Source organism: Ciconia boyciana, chromosome 2, assembly GCF_034638445.1.
Source record: "Ciconia boyciana chromosome 2, ASM3463844v1, whole genome shotgun sequence".
NCBI classification, from domain to species: Eukaryota; Metazoa; Chordata; class Aves; order Ciconiiformes; family Ciconiidae; genus Ciconia; species Ciconia boyciana.
The window spans coordinates 145,121,077-145,141,537 of record NC_132935.1 but is presented as its reverse complement, the minus strand read 5'-3'; the positions used below and the strand labels follow the sequence as shown (position 1 = coordinate 145,141,537).

General features: G+C 43.3%; 1 protein-coding gene and 1 long non-coding RNA gene across 3 annotated transcripts in view; one reads left to right on the top strand and one right to left on the bottom strand.

Annotated features, from left to right (window-relative positions):
* Positions 1 to 801: 801 nt before the first annotated feature.
* On the bottom strand, positions 802 to 3,166 carry LOC140648416 (uncharacterized). The gene is made up of 3 exons (XR_012041200.1): positions 3,050 to 3,166; positions 1,130 to 1,281; positions 802 to 890 (listed from the first exon to the last, which is right to left on the bottom strand). It is a non-coding gene; the product is annotated as an uncharacterized lncRNA (long non-coding RNA).
* Positions 2,103 to 20,461, top strand: part of NMT2 (N-myristoyltransferase 2) — a 38,034-nt gene continuing 19,675 nt past the window's right edge. Inside the window, exons 1-3 of one of the 2 annotated variants that reach the window (XM_072854356.1) lie at positions 2,103 to 2,406; positions 10,418 to 10,553; positions 16,042 to 16,186. In XM_072854356.1, coding sequence (XP_072710457.1) covers positions 2,297 to 2,406; positions 10,418 to 10,553; positions 16,042 to 16,186 — 391 coding nt within the window. In that variant the 5' untranslated portion in view covers positions 2,103 to 2,296. Of the gene's footprint in view, positions 2,407 to 2,618; positions 2,867 to 10,417; positions 10,554 to 16,041; positions 16,187 to 20,461 lie in introns of those variants that run through there. The other variant, XM_072854355.1, reaches the window with a different exon arrangement.

Sequence of the window (20,461 nt, the reverse complement as noted above, 5' to 3'; positions counted from 1 at the left end):
TGCAAGAAGAGTCAGGATCGAGGCTTCCTATAGTCCATTTGTCTCAATGAAGTGAGGAAAATTGTGGTAAAGGACAGAAGATGGTTAAACCCACAGTTTCTCCAACCCAGTGATTCAATATAGCTGTTTAGTCATTGACACACTGTTCTTCACTTTCTCCTACACATTATTATGAGGGGAAAAAAAATCATTAATAATCACTGGATTAACTTCTCTCCAGGCTACGGGGCAGCTGTTCACAATTGGTTTTTGTTATTGAAAACTATTGGGTATTGTGCCTTTGTTTTGAGATTTCCTTTCTCTCCCATACATTACAACTGACTGAAGGTTTACTTCTAAATGTCATTTCAAACTGTGGTAACATGGTAGGCACATTTCACCTCTGAACTACAGCGACGGCTTGACATTGGGAGGTCATACTTGGCCAAGTGTTAATTACAGACTCCGTCAGTTTTGCAATAGTTGAGGGTAGGCCACCTGTCTAGAATTTTTTTCTCTCTCCTTTTACTCATTTGTGGAAGATCAACACCACCTTAGCAATTTAGCCATATTCAGGAACAACTGCTGTTTTTAAAGATACATGTGCTATGTCACAGTTTATGTTATTTGGAATCTGCTGGTTGAATATTTTCTAGCCTTATTGATTTAGTACCCTTGAATTTTCCAGTCACCGCACCTAGTATTTCAAAACTGTTGGGACAGAAAATATCTGTCAGATGATGGAAATCCAGCATAGATTGTAGTCACTGAAGGTTTGAACGTAGTCATGAGACATCAGAGTGTAGCATGATAGATCATATAGCTGATAAACCCATACTCTGTTACCCATTCAGAATTGTCTTTCCCTCTGTCCTTTCACAACAAAGCAGGAAGGGCTTCCACAAGTCCACCTGCGGCAGGAAACAAATATTCAGTAATTATTTGATAGCACAAGGGCAGCACTTTCTGTATGGTACAAGTGACTACTTGGTTAGACCGAGAGAAGCTGGGAGGTAGTTTAGGAGAATTGTTATAGACGAAGCACAGCTGACAGGGTGACCTTGGCCTTGGATTTTTATCATTACATTGTCTGCCTTTGACTCTTCAAGAATCTTATGCATTTGAATTACAAGTTCCTGTGGCAACTCACATGTTGTAAAGGACCAAGTGTAGTGGGACACAGAGTGGCCCAGGGCTGGTGCTCAATATGCACAGGTTCGGAGTTTGACACTGAGGGCACAACTGGAGGGACATCTACCTGTCTTCTGCTTGGCCAGTGAGATCTTTTACTTGACATGTCACCTGCAATATTTGATAGAGCAAAACATTACACCACCTTAAATCAAAAATAGGAAAAATTAATCCAAATCACCACCTTAAATCAAAATGGGAGGAAGCAGTGCCTTCCTCACATTAAATGACTTTCAAGAGGGCAGTAGGGATAAGGAGAAATTACAGCTGATGCATACTATTCTTAGGTTTTAATGTGATGTTTGGCAGCACTGCCAAACCACTCAGAAATTCTGAATCTCATCCAGAAATCTTAATATGACCCTGGAAATCACCAGAGTTCAAATAATTAATACGTTTCTCTTCGTTTTCCTGGGTTCAAATCATTAGCGTTTGACTCCAGTTTTTCTAGCCTGGAGCTTGTAGAAATACAAAGGGGGTCGGAAAACACCAAGTGCTGCGAGAGCCGGTGGCCACGACTGTGCAGGGGGATCGCCACGGCGGCCTCGGCAGCGTCTACCAGCGGCAACTTTGGCGTCGAAGTGTTTATGATGTGAGAAGGAAACAGGGAGCTGGCAAAACGCGCTCCGATGCTGCTGAGGCCCGGCCGCGGCCGCCCCACTGAGCGGGCCCTCGTCTGCCTGCAGCCCGGGGACAGCCACCGCGGGGCCTGCGCCTCCGGCCTCCCCCCGGCGGAGGGGGGCAGCGCCCTGGCTGCGGGCGCCCCGCCGACCCGGTGCAGGGACCCGAGGCCCGGGAAGGCAGGGGACGCGGGTTAGATGTCGGCTACGAGGAGGTCAGCCGGCGGCCGGACGCGGGGGCGGCGCCGGCCGGGTGTGAGGGGCAGGGCAGGGCAGGGCGCCGAGCCCCCCGCGGCACGGCACGGCCCGGCCCCGCCCCGGTCCGGTCCGGTCCGGTCCCCCGCGGGGCGGTGGGGAGCGGCCGGGCAGCCCCGGCGGCCTCAGCCTCCTCCGCCAGCACGGGGGAGGACAGCAGCTAGAGGGAGCTCCTCCGGACTGCATCTGCCCGTGCGCCCCGGTTCCTTTCATAGGCTCCCCCGCCCCCTCCCCTCCCTCCTTCCCCCGTGATGGCGGAGGACAGCGAGTCTGCGGCCAGCCAGCAGAGCCTGGAGCTGGATGACCAGGACACCTGCGGCATAGACGGCGACAATGAGGAGGAGGCCGAGCACGCCAAGGGGTAGGGGCGCGCTGCGGGCCGGGCGGGCGGGCACAGCTCGGGGAGGCAGCCCCCGTGTCTGCTGCCGCGGCAGCGGTAGGGCTGGAGGCGCCGCCGCGGCCGCCGTGCGGGGCGGGCCGGGCCGGGCTCCCCGCGCCGCCCGGAGCGGGCCCCGCGGCGGGCCGGCAAGCGGAGTGGGGAGTGGGGGGCGTGCGAGGCGCACTCCTGTCAGTCGGCGGGCGGCCTGCATGGCGCGGCGCGGCCCGGCCCGGCGCTGCTCCGCGGCGCCTGCGCGTGTGCCGCCCGCGGCCGAGGGGGCCCTGCCGGCGGCACCCCGCGCCCTCCTCCCGGGCTGCCTTCCGCCGCAGTTGGCAGCGTGCGGGGGTGGGAGGACCCCGCTGTGCCGCCCGGCCCGGCTCCCCTCGCTCCTCTGGGCGACCTCCGCCGAAGGGAGAAGCGGGGGACCGGGTCCCCGCCTGAGGTGAGGAGGGCGGCGGGGCTGGCGCTTCCCCGCTGGACACCGGCCTTAAAACGGGGGGGTAAATCCCGTTTTGTTGCCTGTGCTTTTTCAGGATTTGGGGGCTTTTCTTGGGTTTTTTGGCTGTGAGGAAGTCCCCCGTAGTGGGTCGCGGCGCTCTGGGGAGATGCCCCCGTGCTCCCTTACTTGTTTCGGTTGGTTCCAGCTGAGCGGCTCCCTGGGGTCAGCCCTGGCGGCGGGCGCCCTCACACACCCCCCTCACACGCTCCCCTCCCCGGCCTGGGGACCTGTCCAGGCATCGTCTGTGTCAGTCTGTCCTGCAGACACTCCTTCTCAACGTCACCTATTGTCCAGAAGGAAATATTACCTCTAAATCCACACGCTGTGGCGGGTGGAGCGTGTGTTTTGCCAAGGCATTAGCCGGAGCAAACGCTGTTGTTCTGGTTGTAGTTCCTTCTCCGCTAATCTTGTGTCTTAAATCTTCCCACGCTGCGGATCAGGCGCTGCCTCCAGTTGCTGGGGGAGCTGAGAGGAGAGGCAGTCGGCATAAATGCGGCCCCTTGCACCCGACCAGTGTTCGCCTGCATGCAGCGTGGCTTCGTCTGGGCACATGGTGCCAAGGGTCTGGCAGGGAAGTGGGAGAAATGTGTTTTAAAAATCGACTTCATTTAAATTTACTTTTTTGCTTTTTTGAGGGGTTAGAAAATGTGATTGCAGAGAAAACGCTTTGTTGTCGCAACTAGGAGTGGCTGGAGTAACCTAAAATAGAAATAGGTTAATCTGTACACCGCTACACAGATATCTTCCTCACGAATTTCTGAGTCATCTGATTGAGAGCATTTCTGTAGGTGATTGATGTTTGGGGATGTACGGTGTTTGTCATCTCCTGCCCCTAGGATTTGGCTTGGCAACAAGCAGCTCTGCATCGTAAATGTGGCAAGAGAAATCTAAGGGGCTTAGGAGGACTGACTTGTCTAAAAGGCAGGAAAGGGGAAAACTTAGATGCTTGCTGCTCTGTCAGTGAATTCATGGCATGCACGCTAAAATAGTTGTGTCAAAAATAATTATAGTACTATAAATCTGGGATATTAAAAAGGGACAAAATAGTGTTTAATGATCTTGGGGCTTTTGTTACATTTGTTTGCGTAAATATGCCACAGTTAATGGTTCCCAAATATGTAAAAGTAACACCGCTAAGAGCAGAGAATGATTATTTATTGCTCTTCGTAGAAGCCAACGTGATGTGCCAGGCAAGATTGATAGCCGGCTGATGCCTGTCCAGAATGCATTCTTACCTTATTCCTACTCCAGTTTCCTCTTCTGTTTGTGTGCGTGACCGAGCTGTAGCTGCCCTCTGCAGTGTAGCTGGGCTTGCGGCTACACGCTTGGGCTGCTGTGACAGCGAGTGCAGAAGCAGTGTGTAAGAAGCAGACGGGGAACAAAGAATTGCACTTTGGTGTGTTCTGAATCGCAGCTTGCTGGTCTACTCTGACTTGGGTCTCGCTGAGCTCTGAGGGACAACCGTTGTGGCTGCAGGCTGTATGCCATTCTCCCCAAAACTTGTTTTTGTTGAATATCCCAAATGTATTTTAATGAGTATTTCAAAGAAGCTGCTTTATTCATCTTTGAATAAGAAAGTGAATGCTTCCAAGTAATGTGAAGTTTAATTAAATTAGTGGTAGATCATTCCGGTAGAAAAAGCCTCTAAGTATTAGTATCAGTTTTCTATCATGTTGCTGATGCATGAAGTCTAATACTGACTTTTTGCATTACTTTATTTTCCTGTAATCCTTGAGAATTGTTTGCTACTATTTGTCTGCAGGCTGAAGTATTCAAACAAATTCCATCAAATGAAAAGAAAAATCTTACATTACAGCAAACACAAAGATCTACTCTTGATCTGGGAAATTAACCCACGGTAATAGGAGCCTAATTATTCCCTGTTTCCTCCCTATCTCATAGTATATTAATTTTTGAGGTAGCTTTAAAGTTTGCTTTGAGCTTTTAGATTAGGTTTTATATACCTAAGCAATTTATGAGCAATCTTAGTACTTGAGACTATGACTACTGACTTGCTAAATTCTGAGTGGTCTCCATTGCTGCCGATCAGTATTTAATCTCATACTATTTTAACCCTCACTTTTTTAGAAGAAGGTAGAGTATATGTTGCATGTCAGTATCTAGCAGGATTGCTTTGTAAATGAAGTTACTTTCAAGCTGTTCCTTGACGTTTGAAAGTAAGTCCTTATAATACTGACCACAGAAAAACATGGTTTTTATATATATGTATGACTTTAAATTTTTTTAAAATTTGCTATTTTTTTATGTGCTTGAGCACAGAAAATACTGTTTTATAGTTCTCAACTGTGCAAATGGCTTTGTCCTCTGTTTTTTTAGATGCAGGATTATGTATGTTGTGTGACTCATTGCTGTTCTCCTATTCTGTGTCTGCAGCTTGCTCCTGCTAGATGAATTATGCTGTACTTATTCTGTTTCATAATAAAGTGTTGTTTACAAAGTAGCTTTGTTAGTGTGTATGGAGAAAAAATGTATTTGTTGCACCTGAATCCACCCTGCTGAACCTAGCTTTGTAAGGTGTGTCAGTTCATTCTGAATAGCTCCTTATGCTCAATGGCAGAAAGGCTTTGGGCACAAAACATTTAGTAAACAGATGAGGAAAAAGTATGACCTTTAAACAACTCCCCCCAACCCTCACAAATTATTTACTTTGAATGTTTTAGTAGTATACCCCTTTGATTATTGTTAAATGTCAACTTTATATCCAGCACTACTTTTATATTTTTTTAAAAAATTTGCAACTTTATAACGACCACTACTTGTAGATTTGAAAAAAAAATTTTTTTTAAGGTACTGGAGGCAGTGCTGAGTTTTAGCAGGTGAGATTTACATCTTGGAGCCTTACAGATTTGAAGGGGGAGCCAGAGGAAACATGCAGAGCTTTGAGGAATATCTGTTGGGTTAGGTTTTAAGGCATTGCTACTGGGTTTTCATGCTCAAAAACCTTGCATTTCCAAGTACTGAAATGCATGCAAATGAAATCTTCATCCAGAGAGGTTGTTAGTAATGGTAGCTTGTTAGTAAGTGGAATTTGAAGGACATAAGCCCTTCTGGTCAGGACCTTCTTATTCTCTTGAAGTGGTGGTAGTCTAATGCAGCAATGGGAAAGCCCTTTGCATCTAAGCCTCCATTTTCTTTATGAACCAAGGACAGCCCTAGTATAAATAATACTACTTTAAAAATTTTTTGAGTCTTTCCCATATATGTGATACCTGATTTTTGTGATCAAAAAGATCTATGTAACGTCTTCAGAAATGTAGTTTTGCAACCTCACTACTCGCAGAGAGAGAAAAAATACTGTGAAGGCAAAAATCCACACAGGGCTGGGCCTTTGCAGCTTAAAAATAAACATCTGAAGTACATGTTTGGCTTTAAATTTGAGAAATTGCTAACTTAAAATTACCATTCCATGTAATTTAAACCAGATGTTGATATTACAAAAAGCTGTTTCTGCTAAAGCAGAATTTAGTGTCCAAAAAGGCAATTAAAATAACACTGACAAATATTCAGTGGGAAAGATAATCTCAAATCAAAACCAAGGGAGCCAAAACGGTTTGACCACCTGAGTAGGGTAACTGTCATGCTCCTCCTAATTCTTCCATCTCAGCTTTTTATGGTTTTGCTCAGAGCTGCACAAAGTAAGTTTCTCTGCCTTTGCCACGCTCCTCCCCAAATGCAGTAAGTATCCCTATTTTTCAGTTTAAAAAAAACCAAAACCCAACACATGCAGGGAGAAGCAAAAGTCTTTTTTCACATTTATGCAAAACACCAGATGTGTGTACATAAGTGGAAAGGTATGTGGGTGGGATCATGGGCTTGCATTTGTAACTTGCAGACAAAATCATAAAACTGTGGGCCTAAGTGGCTGTCTCGGAGTCATATCCACAGCCTGTTTCTGTGGCAAGGTTAAGTCTTTTTGGGGCAGAATGAGGTCTTTTGACTCTTTTCTTTTTTTTTTTTTTTTTTTTTTTTTTTTGCCTCAGCTGAGTTTTGATTTGCACGTCACTTTTCTGCTGGCCTCTCTTCTTTATTCTTCATCAGACTGACAAAAACGTCATCGTGGATGCAGTTAAAAATATCTTAGACCACGTCCGTGGCACACCTCAGCCTCAGTGTGTAGCCTTGCTCTCCTGTCAGTAAAGCGCTCCTGGTATAAGCGTGTCTCTACTAGACTGACACAGTCAAAATCTTCCCCAAGTCTAACGTTGAATATTTTTTTAGTATAACCAGCTGTGGTCTATGTGGTGGGTGGGACTGGGGCAGATGTGTTGATCTGATGCACGAAAAGGTTATGTTTCCTGACCTGACAGGTAGACGTAGCATCAACCTGAGTTGCATATCCTTTTCCTTCTTCCCGCATGGGACCTGCGCTCCGAGTTGTATCTCTTCAATGGTAGCAGGGTAGTTCAGCAAAAGAGATTTCACACTTAAAGGTCAGCTTTCATAGAAGTGGGAAACTTCCCCCGTGCCACCCCCCCCGCCCCGCCCCCCAACTTCTAAGAGCGAGATACGTTTCATGGTGTCATCATATAGGTGTATCTGACCAGATGAAGGAGAACTCAGATCTTAGTCAGCACACAAGAATGTTTAATTAAAAGAAAAGCTTTTAATAGGAGTCTTTGCTTTTAATCTTGTTACCTTTGCATATCCTTTGTGCTGTCGTGTCTGGTGTAATTACTACAAGTTGAGCAACAAAGTTCCTCCCTTCCCAGCCATTCTCACTTGCAGTTTTAGAGCCTTTTGGTTCTTTTCAAGGCAGAGTATGAGAAGGACAAAAAATCCTGAGATGGTTTGGTTTGGCTTTTGCCCTAATTTGCTTGGTATCTCTGGTTGTAACTTGTATTGGACAAACCTGTTTACTCAGTAGAAGTTTCTGCCTGCTGCCAAATCTCTAGGTTGCAGGCGTGCCTAGTTGAAGGACGAGTGGATCTCTCTTTAAATCCTCTTTTTACATTCTGTGGACTGTAACAGTAAAAAAAGACTGACCCAAGCAGGAGACTGTGCGTAAGTAACTGCTCTGAATGGTCCCTGGATAACCTGTCAGACAAAGATACCAGTATTTATTTTGCAAGAGGCAGAGTGAAAGCTCTAAACCTGAAGGTCATAAGCTGAGGATTGGGATTTCAGAAGATTTTAAACAATTTAGTTTTTAGTTTTAAACGCCATGTATATTTTACGGCAATTTAGTCCTGTCTTCCCTCTTTCCCAGCTAAAAAATATGTGTTTCTGTATGAAAAAGACCTTGAGCTGGTCAAAGAACAAACTAAGGTTATCCTGCTAAAAGTACAGTTTAACTGGGGATAACATTAGTAAAGCTTGGCAAAGCTGCTTTTTCTCCATAGCTGCCAAACTTGTTTTTTTGAGTACAGTCGTTCATTATTTCACCAAACTAAATAAAACATTGACCCTCAGGTAATCCCAGTGAGCAGAATTCCCCCGTGGTGTAATTGGGGTCAGCTCCTGCTGAAAGGCAAGAAGACAAGTGAGCTGCACTGGTGCAACCTGGGGCTCGGTGCCTGCTGAGGGTGTCTGTTCAAGAATGGTGTTTGCTGAAACTCCTACTAGACTTATGTTCAACACAAAAGCCCTTGGGAGTCAGCTCAAGGACACAGTGGCATCATTTGTTTGCTGTATGTGAGATATTAGAGGAAAAGACGAAAGTTTGTGGACAGTTCAAGAAAGTAGAAGAGTACCTCATTAAATGAATCTTAGCAAAGGTGAAATCACTTTCCCCAGTATTTTTATCTCAGTTTTGCCAGAGGTGGTGAAGTCCTAGGTCTTGTACACGTTTGGTTTTTTACTCTCGTATTTATAACCTCTTGCTAGGCCTCTGGGTCTGTTCTATGTTTAAATTCTGTACAAAATGTCAGCTTGGTATACAGGCCTTCAAATAGATTTAAATTTTATTATTTTAAACTGAGAGTATAGAAGTTGTTAACAGAATCGTCTAGGTGATCAGGCAGTATCTTCATTCTGCAACAGAAAATTTTCTCCCTGCCTCACTTATACAACTCCATCTTTTGTTTCTGCAGACTTACAGTAAATACTACAAATTCTCTTCTCTCTTGTGTGAGTGTTTGGTCTGCTACACCGTTGTCCGTTGAGTAAATTCTTGGTCTCATCCCAGGGGGTGCTGCATTTATAACTCTCTCCCCTCTTTCTGGGAGCATAACTTAACCCAATGTAACTGTGAATGTTAAGGGCTTCTCAGGGTTGATCTTTCACTACAGGCTGTTCTAGAGAACAGTAATGATCTCAAAAAAATGAGTCTTTGTTGAGTTGCATGTTTGATTAGTTGCAGGCTTTTGGCCTCCCAGTTGGACATTTGGGCGTTTTCTTGCCGACTTCAGCTCTGACAACGTATAGATGCTAAGACTGGGCACCGTAATCTTGAAAGTGAGCATGTTACAGTGAATAACATGGCCCTTGCAAATGTGTTGATCTTAATAATTTTATTTATGTTCTTCTGAGTTCTCTTTCTTTTGGTTTGCCAGTATCATATCTGATTTTTTTTTTCCCTCCAGAATTAAAATAATTGTTTATTGCATTGACTTTTTTCTTTTCCAGTGAAGAACACCCAAGCCCCAATATCTGTCTTGAGCTCCATTATGTATGTATGGTTTTGCTGGAAGATTAACCTCTTGAAGAGGATTCAGTACTAACTGACTCATTGCCTCCTTATTTGCCTTCCGTCTGAGAGTTGCCAACACCTCCCACACTTTGCAAATTCTAATCTAATCTTGATTCTATATCTTGATTATTTGTCAAATCAGAATCTCCTTAAAGGAGTTGTATTATGAATAGTCAAAATATGTCAGAATTTGCAACTGCAATGCATACTTTGTTGGTTTTTTGTTGTTGTTGTTTTTATTAAAGTTGACCTCATTGTACTTATTGTTTTAAAGCACAAATATTTGGTTAGTTTTGTATTGTTTCTTACTGAGATTTCAGCAAGACTTTAATCACTACTTAAGTTAGAAACAAAATTCCCTGAAAACAGTATGTTTTTTTTAGGTTCTTCTCAAATTCAGATGTGCCTGATGGTTGAGCATGAAGTGGAAAAAAATTTGGGCCACTAATAGTTACTGAATTTCCAAGGAGGTTACTTTCCTCAGTTCCTGCACTTTCCTGAGTTCCTCTAAACTCTGTTGAATTTGCTTGTTTCATGTTTGTGCCGGGTAATAGCCTGGAGAAGAGCACTGGCTGTTATGCAGTGTCACAGTTTGACACCAGTGTGTCAAAATGCCTGGTTGTGCTGGTGTCTGGGTATAAAACAAATGAGAAAGCACTTGCAGGAAGTTTTTCATCAATGCTCTTAGTTCCCCCCTTCCTTCCTTTCCCCTGCCTTTTCTTCACATTCAAACTGCTGTTAGATTTTTCATATTAAAACGCTGGTTTTTCCATATTTAACTTTTTTGAATTTCAGGCTTAGTGGTATTGATTTTTCTCATTGCACATTCTCTGAATCTCTGGCAGAAGTCCTGGAGGGGATTTGGGAGCGAAGAAGAAGAAAAAGAAGCAGAAGAGAAAAAAGGAGAAACCAAATTCTGGAGGCACCAAATCAGATTCTGCATCTGACTCCCAGGAGATTAAAATTCAACAGCCTTCAAAAGTGAGAGCCTGGTTCTGTTTTAATTTGTGCTTGCTTTCTAATTTAATTTTAATTTGTGTGTCGCTTTTTGTTAAAGCGACTTGGTAGTTCTGCCTTAACACGTTAGAATTAAGCAAATCTTTACTGTCCTGAATAGAGACAGAAGCAAGGTAAGACCTGGTGTTTGCAGACTGTATGAAGCTAGCTGGAGAGCTGTCGTCACTGTCACAGTGGTGTACTGTGAGAAAAGCAGAGGAGGAGGTGTTTTGTCTTTCTCTTCCAGCAGTTAGAACTCAGGCTAGTGACAGCTTTGTCGCAGGGAATCTTAATCTGCAGTGGTAATGCTTTTAAATAGATTTTGTGTTTGATGAATTGCCTTTACTTTAGCCACCATCTAACTTGGCTTAGTGCAGTTTCACTAACTGGTAAAGCATAATGCTATTGAAGGTGTACCTGCTGTGCTAACCAGGGTCTCATTTGGGCAAACAAGCAACATGTCATCTTACATAAAATGCGGTAATCTCTAACATGGAGGTACAGACTGAAGAAACTTTTTGCCATCTGAAAGGCCTCTGCTGTAAATAAGAATGCAAAATTACGTGAGGGGATGTACAGTCTTTGTGGGCTTTGTGATAAAATAGCATTGTCTATGTGCTTTTGGCTACCATGTTCTGAATGAATGGTGAATAATATGATGTGGTGGCTTTTTAACATACAGCTTTTATCTCAAGAGAAATCTGAGCCTGAGAACTGAAGTTCATAACATGATGATAAGAAATGTTATAGACCATTGAGCATGTTGAAGTAGTTATATTTGCTTTATCAGATTAATGTGGAGAAAGTTACACCATTGTACCAGTAGTAGTATTCATCCTGTAAGATTTGTCAACTACATTGGGGCTACCAACTAATTTTAGGGAAGAAAGTTGTGTTCTGGCTCATTAACATACTGACAGATTTTGTGTTGTCCCTCTAGATCTTCTCTGTGTCACCCCCATTGCTTTGAATGGGCACATGTGGCACAGGGGACACTTTAAAACATGTAGAGAGATCTTAAGTGCTTTCTGATCTCACCACATGTTTTAATACTGTGTTTCTATAAAGCACGTGGCATGAATTGCTAATACAAGAAGGCTGTTTGCAAGCGATAACCAAGTAACCTCAAACTCTTACAACTGGAGTGAGGTCAATTTTAATGTTAACATAAAGATGTAGCTCAACGCTGGGAGTTCCTTGGTTCCTATCCTGGGAGTTCCTTGGTTCCCTGCTGGCCAACTTATTGTTCTATATGTCACCTCTAATTGCATTAAAAGGAAGTTGCTTCACTTTTTTTGTTTTCATGTGCAAGATTTTAGTCCTCAGCACCTTGCAGTCTTGCACACCATTTCTCTGGCATGATGTGTTTTGCAAATGTGGAAGCCTATCCTTATTCGAAGTTGTGTACTTAGAGTGTCATTCTTTGTGATTATTTTACTGTCACAAGGAGTTTAGCCCGTTTGTTAGCAATGTTACAAAATTTTCTATTGGCATAAAAGAAAAGCTTTTACTTAAGTCTTTCTCTCAAGCTCTAGGCAGCTAAACCATTTTGCTATTCTTATATGGCTTCCACTTTTCTCTAGTTGCAAATGCATCAACGTTGGCTGTTTTTTTTCACTTTCTCTGCTGTGTTCCAGCTGTACACCTTGATAAGTAGATGAGTTTGTCTTGAACAACTTTCCTGTTTTAGATTTTTTGAAAGCATCTTAGACTGCTGATCTGGATCAGTGTGGAGAAGTATATTTATTTTCTCTGCTACTCAAGTGATATTTAGATTTTGTATTCCTTATGCTATGCGAAATACTTTATAGAAAAAAGGCTTTTAGCATTTGCTTGCTCTTGGTTGAAAAGAGGTTTACAAAATATTTCAGAGGAAAGTGACATTATACACCTTGCCTCTAAGAGAATATATGCAGGATCATCAGGTAATACTCAGTGGGGCTTCTGTACTCATTGAAAATGATTTTGAAAAAAGATTTTGAGGTCAGGTGAGTTTGTAAACAGGTGTACCGGTCTGGAGATGAGAAAAACAAAACAGTGAGTCTCCTTGGCTTCCCACTCTCTTATGTGTGATATTGGACTTCTTGAACACTGGCACGAGTGTGACCACAGCAATAAATGCTTGTTAGCATTGTATGCTTACGATGACCTTTAGGACACTTCACTGCCCATCTCACAAGACTTTGATCTCTCCCCATTACAAGTCCCAGTGATGTAGACTGTCCATGCTGACACAAATGAAGCTTGCCAGATTTGCAATATTATCAGTCATTATTGTAGTCACCAATGGCCTACACAACATAGTCACAGAGTAACTTAGATGGGAAGGGACCTCTGGAGGCCTTTCGACCAACCTTCTGCTTAGAGCAGATCCAACTAGATCAGGTTGCTCAGGCCTAGATCAGCTTGTTTGGTCTCCAAGGATGGAGAATCTACAACCTCTGTGGGCAACCTATTCCAGTGTTTAACTACACCTGTGGTTTTAAGAAATAGTAATTCCTTATATCTAAATGGATTTTGCTAGTTTGCAACTTGTGTCCACTGTTTCTTGTCCTGTCATTTTGCTCCTCTGAAAAGACTTGGCTCAGTTTTCTTTACATCCTCCCATTAGGCAGCAGTAAGATTTCTCTTACTCCTTTAACCTTTTCTTCTTAAGGCTGAACAAACCAAGGTCTCTCATCTTCTCCTTGTATGTCATGTGCTTCAGCCCCCCAATCATCTTGGTGGCCCTCCATTGAACTCGCTCCACTATGTCAATATTTTCTTTGTAATGGGGAACCCAAAACTGTGAGATGTGATCTCAGGGGTGCCAGATAAAGGGGAAGACTTGCTGGCCAGTCTTACTGGTACAACCCAGTATGCAGCTGTCCTTTTCTGGCCAGCAAACTGCTGGTTCATGTTCAGCTCTCTGCCCACCAGGAGCTCCAAGTTCTTTTCTGCAAAGCTGCTTCCTAGCCAGTCCATGCTGGCCTCTGCCATTGCGTGGGCTTTTTCTGTCCCAGATGCAGGACTTTGTGTTTGCCTTTGTCAAACTTCATGAAGTTTGTGTTTCCAGCCTGTCAAAGTAGCTTTTAATAGCAGCTCTGTGGTCCAGCGTATCAACCATTCTTCCCAACTAGGTATCATCTATGAACTTGTAGGGAAAGCACTCTTTGTCACATCCAGATTGTTAAACAGTATTGATCCCTGAGTTCACAAAATTCTCCCCTTTGTCTTCTTGAAGATGGGTGTGACATTTCCCTTTTTGCAGTCATAAGAAACCTCCACCAATTGCTATAACCGTTTAAACTTGATATGCTAGTTGCAGTAACATCAGCCAGCTCCCTCAACACCCTCAGATGCATCTCGTCTGTTCTTACGGACCTGTGCATGATTAGTTTGCTAAGTGGTCCCTAACTTTCTCTCCAGCGGTGGTTAATGGGAGTCTCGCAGACTGTGGTACAAGGCTCAGGGACATCAAAGGTCTGAGGTCAGATCTTGTCACCAAAACTGAGGCAAAAAAAGCATTGTGTACCTCAGCCCTGCTGCACAACAGTGCCGTCTTCTGCTGCGAGGAGGTATTTCCTCTAAACTGAAATTAAACAAAATCACTCTTCTTTCTAACTCATGTGAAGTTCTGTGTAGGTTTTTCTTGCTTTCCATTAAAGGAAAGCAAAAGGGGTTGAAAGTAAACTTCTTAGCCAGGCTGATCTCTGAACGTTTTGAAAGGACAGGAGATTCCTCCTGATGTCCCTAGCCATGTTGTATTTAGTACCAGAACATGAACTTTTTACTTTACATATGTTAGTAAGATCTGTTTGGAACCTGATATCTTTTTTTTAGATTTTCTGTTTTCTTCTTCTTAATGTAGAAAAAACATTAGAGTCTTATAATAAACATACAAAATAAATTACAGTATGTCAATATTTATGTATGATTTCATAATGTACTGATAAGATTTCAGAATTTATCTAGTGGCATTAGAAGTATTGGTATCAGGCCAGTGTGTAATAGACAAATTGATTTTTAGTTGAGAAAAGTAGCTTATGTCACTGTAGTCTGGATCTAGAAATAGGGTAGGTTTTTTATGCTGCAATAGTGTTGCTCTAAAGTGTGTAAATATGTTAATTCACAACTACTCAGATGACAGGTGTTTAAAGCATGCTCACAGGTAAAATTTTGCAATTCTTAAATTAATGAAATAAGTTGCATAATGTTTAGAGAGTACAAGTTTTTATTATAAATAGAAAATGATGGCCTGCTTGAGCTACAGGCAGGGAGTTTTACTCCTTTTGTGACTGAGGATACTAGAGGCAGATGCCCATCCAAATGAAGCTTTGCATCATTATTACATGTAATGTATGGTGGTTTTTCAACACATGAATCCTAGAAAGAAAGTGAAATATGGAAATAGTGATCCATTGATATTCAGTAAAAAAACCATCTGGCTTGAAATCTCTATGCAGATTTGCTTAAAATTTTCCAATGCATTTGAGACTATTCCTTCAAATGTATTTATTGCACTGCATTCTGGGAAAACCTGAGCACAAGCATGCTGTTAGTATGCCTCAGAACAGGACTTACCACTTGGAGATAACAAAACAAATAAATAGATTAAAAAAGAGAGAGAATAAAATCCCTTTAGATTTAGAAGACTGTTACCATTATTCCTCTGTACTTTGCTATGCAGGTAAAATTCTCATTCCAGTTATACTTACTCAGAGTCATCAAAAGTGAGGTTTTAAGACCTCAGTTTAGAAATGCTTAGCCTTAGGTTTTATGCTTTTCAAATAACTTTTCTATGAAGATTTTTCAACTTTTAAGTGGAAAGTTGGTTTATTTTATGTCTGTCTGCTTCTATCAGTTAAAATTATCTTTAGTTGTGAGTGTTGACCCAGTTGGTGTTCATGGCAAGATGGTTAACTCCTACATATGATACAATGCAGAAAGGTACCTACTATAATAATTGTAAGCTAACAGAAGGCAGACTCAATATAACTAAGGTTAAAAAGTCGGTATTTGTAGCAATACAGTGTACCTGAAATACTGAACCATAGTGAATTTAAATATTATTTTAAATTATAAATGTAAAGTACAACTTCAGACATCTCTATGTGTACCAATGGTATCTTTAGATTGTTAGATATCTAAGCTGATCTCTTTTATTGTATTTTACTGGGGGGAGGGGGGGGAATATAAGAAGCTTTTTATTGTGATACTAGTATCCTGCCTTAATGCTGCAGTATTTGTGTTAAAAACACTGAAGTTTCATGGTTAAATGCAAGCGCTACTCAAAACTATTAAGTATTTTGTGAAGTTGCTTGTGTGTTGCCCACCTAACTTTCCACCCTCCTGAGGGTTGTACCTAAACTAACGATCATGAGAAGAGTACATGAAAGAATACATAACAGTAAAATAAATGAACATGTTTGTACAACTTGTTCAAAGTAAACGTACTCAATAAGCTTCCTCTTTCGTTTGTCTCTGTGTGCAGAATCCAGCCATTCCAATGCAGAAGCTTCAAGACATCCAGAGAGCGATGGAGCTGCTCTCTGCATGCCAAGGCCCAGCAAAGAATATTGATGAGGCTACCAAACGCAAATACCAGTTTTGGGATACACAACCTGTACCTAAACTTAGTAAGTTTAACTGGACCTGGGAATAAGATCTGTCTTACTGACCACTAAAAGAATATGTCCCAGCTGTGTGGCATGTTCTCTAAAACGGGTATGAAGTTGGACTGTGTGCAGTAGAGATCCTTAATCTTTTGTGTAGTTCATGTGGGATTCTTCATGTTCTCTAAGAAAGTGCTTGCCCCGCCAAATGATATGCAGCAAAATACGGTGTTAATAAATCTCATTCTGATGTTCTCTATAAAAAATGGGAAATGCTATTGAAATAAGATTCCTTTTGTATATTTTAGGTCTGAACTCTTGAACAACAGAATGTAGAAGTCTTTTCCACTTCAGGGAAAATAAGAACTCTTAAGTGGTGACAAAGAGTAAACTTTGATTTTATTTATTTATCTATTCATTTATTTTCCCTTAATTTTTTTTTTTCAATAGATAGATTTGCTGTCACGGGGATAATGACTCTCTTGCTGTAGGTTACACTGTTTTCATGCAGCTTTAAGTGGATAATGGTGCTTCTCTCATGCATGAACACTTTTACTGCTGTGTGTTCACGTGCTTCCTCCACAATGTACACTACCTTGAAGACCTGCTTTCTCAGAGTCTGTTCTCTGTCCTTGGTACCAAGTGAGATGGTGAGGTGACCTCTCCCTGCCTTTAATTTTGTAAGGAATTTGGCAGATTACTTTTTATACTGATCTGATCCTTGATAACACAGTTGGTAAATCTTAGTCTTTGTTGGAGAAGATAGTTGCTGACTCTCTTGCTTTTTCTGAATTGCTTTCTGAACCTTCTTCCCCCTTCATTATCTTCAAGTTAAGCAGTTGTAGCTCTTCAGTGCCAATGAAACTTGAGGACCCCACAAGTAAAGCAGTCTCAGTGCAATAGCTGTCACTTTTCTGTTCTGCAGGTTTCTCTCCATGGCATTGGAGACTGGTGTAGATAAGCAGAAATAAGGTAGAGTCTAAAGCACAGGAGCACTCTGCTCTCTCTTGCTCCACAGGCCAACATTTCATATTAATCAGTTTCTATAGCTTAATCCACAGTGATCTCATTTCTCCCTGACTTCCTTGCGTAGAGAAGTCCAGAGTTGAGTCCCTGGATGCAATATTTTCCACTGGATTGAACTGACCTGCCCTGGCTCTTCTCCACACAAACTCTATCAAGATACCTCTGTAAACTAGTGGTAGTAATTGTCACAGTAATCCTGCCTAGGCGGAGGGAGAGCCTAGCCAAAATACATTGACATGTAAATCAAAAAATACTCTGGCCATAATGAAGCTTTTTCAGAGCTAGTTCAGGTGTCTGCGCAGCGGTTCCAGGAGTTCACTTCAGGTTAGTCAATGTATCTTACAGCACTTCTATAGAAATGAGAGTCTGTCACTTGCCAGCCTAAAAGGACCAATGCATTGGCTCTAAAAATTATTTGTTAGTGTTGTTCAGTAGAAATACGCTTTGTTGAATTTGTCCGGCAGAAGTTTTGTTCAACAGTGTTTATGAATTGCTTCTTGATCCCGATGATTTTTTTTATTTTATTTTATTTTTTTTAGCTTTTCCTTTATTTGCTGAATGAACATATTGGGAATTCTTCACTACTTGATATGCTGGATATGTTTAGGTGGAAAAAAAAAATCTGTTGATTCAAGAAATAGCTGTAGGGATCTTTGCATTAAATTAACTTCAGAATCCTTCTGCCTTCTAGTTAACGTTGTTAGCAATAGGTCCTTTAGTTAGGCCAAGTCTGCCATGTAGTGGCAGTAACATTTAGGCTATTGATGCTTTCCAGAGTTTGTGTAAAGATGCTGGTGATGCTGACCTTCCAAACTGGATGGCAGGCCATAACTATTTGTCAGGATTGCACATGATTTGGGAAAAGTTCGTACTACAAAGGAACATTTGACTATCTAGAGCTTGATGATGGTGAGATAGGGTTGAGTGTTTATGGGTAAGAATCACGGGGAAGGCCAACAAGGCAGATATCATGGTGGGAGTCTGTTGTAGACCACCCAACCAGGATGAAGAGGCAGACGAAATATTCTACAAGCAACTGGGAGAAGCCTTATGATTGCTAGCCCTTGTTCTCATGGGGGACTTCAAGTTACCAGATGTCTGCTGGAAATACAATACAGCAGAGAAGAAACAGTCTAGGAGGTTCCTGGAGTGTGTGGCAGATAACTTCCTGACACGGTTGGTGAGTGAGCCAACTAGGCAAGGTGCCCTGCTGGGCCTTTTGTTTGTGAACAGAGAAGGACTTGTGGGTGTTGTGGTGGTTGGAGGCCATCTTGGGCACAGCGTTCATGAAATGATAGAGTTTTTGATTCTTGGAGAAGTAAGGAGGGGGATCAGCAGAACTGCCACCTTGGACTTCTGGAGGGCAGACTTTGGAGGTTGACAGAGTCCCTTAGGAGGCAGCTCTAAAGGGCGAAGGAGTCCAGGAAGGCTGGACATTCTTCAAGAGGGAAATCTTAAAGATGCAGGAGCAGGCCGTCCCCAGGTGCCGAAAGATGAGCTGGTGGGGAAGAAAACTGGCCTGGCTGAACAGAGAGCTTTGGCTGGGACTCAGGAAAAAGAGGAGAGTCTATGACATTTGGAAGAAGGGGCAGGCAAGTCAAGAGGACTACAAGGATGTCGTGAGGTTATGCAGGGAGAAAATGAGAAGGTCCAAAGCCCAACTAGAACTTAATCTGGCTACTGCTGTAAAAGACAACAAAAAATGTTTCTATAAATGCATTAGCAGCAAAAGGAGAGCTAAGGAGAATCTCCATCCTTTACTGGATGCAGGGAGGAAACAGTGACAAAGGATGCAGATAAGGCTGAGGTGCTTAATGCCTTGCCTCAGTCTTTAATAGTAATACCAGTTGTTCTCAGGGTACCCAGACCCCTCAGCTGGAAGACAGGGATGGAGAGCAGAATGAAGCCCACATAATCCAAGGGGAAATGGTTAGCAACCTGCTACACCACTTAGACACACACAAGTCTATGGGGCTGGATGGGACCCACCCAAGAGTACTGAAGGAACTGGCAGAAGTGCTCTCCAAGCCCCTTTCCATCATTTATCAGCAGTCCTGGCTAACTGGGGAGGTCCCAGTGACTGGAGATTAGCGAATGTGACACCCATCTACAAGAAGGGCTGGAAGGAGGATCCAGGGAACTACAGGACTGTCAGCCTGACCTCGGTGCTGGGGAAGGTTATGGAGCAGATAATCTTGAGTGACATCAAACGGCACGTAGAGGACAACCAGGTGATCAGGCCCAGTCAGCATGGGTTTATGAAAGGCAGGTCCTGCTTGACTAACCTGATCTCCTTCTACGACAAGGTGACCTGCTTAGTGGATGAGGGAGGGTCTGTGGATGTTGTCTGCCTGGACTTTAAAGCATTTGACACCATTTCCCACAGCATTCTCCTGGAGAAACTCGCTGCTTGTGGCTTGGACAGGCGTACTCTTCGCTGGGTAAAGAACTGGCTGGATGGCTGGGCCCAAAGAGTGGTGGTGAATGGAGTCTACTCCAGTTGGTGGCCGGTCACAAGCGGTGTTCCCCAGGGCTCTGTGTTGGGGCCAGTTCTGTTTAATATCTTTATCAATGATCTGGATGAAGGGATCGAGTGCACCCTCAGTAAGTTTGCAGATGACACCAAGTTGTGCAGAAGTGTTGATCTGCTTGAGGGCAGGAAGGCTCTACAGAGGGACCTGGACAGGCTGGATCGATGGGCCGAGGCCAATTGTATGAGGTTCAACAAGGCTAAGTGCTGGGTTCTGCACTTGGATCACAACAAGTCTATGCAACGCCAGAGGCTTGGCTGGAAAGCTGCCTGACAGAAAAGGACCTAGGGGTGTTAGTCAACAGCTGGCTGAATATGAGCCGGCAGTGTGCCCAGGTGGCCAAGAAGGCCAGTGGCATCCTGGCTTGTATCAGAAATAGTGTGGCCAGCAGGGCTAGGGAAGTGATCGTGCCCCTGTACTCAGCACTGGTGAGGCCGCACCTCAAATACTGTGTTCAGTTTTGGGCTCCTCACTACAAGAGAGACATTGAGGTGCTGGAGTGTGTCCAGAGAAGGGCACTGAAGCTGGTGAAGGGTCTGGAGCACAAGTCTGATGAGGAGCGGCTGAGGGAACTGGGGTTGTTTAGCCTGGAGGAAAGGAGGCTGAGGGGAGACCTTATTGCTCTCTACAACTGCCTGAAAGGAGGTTGTAGTGAGGTGGGTGTCAGTCTCTTCTCCCAGGTAACAAGTGATAGGATGAGAGGAAATGGCCTCAAGCTGCACCAGGGGAGGTTTAGATTGGA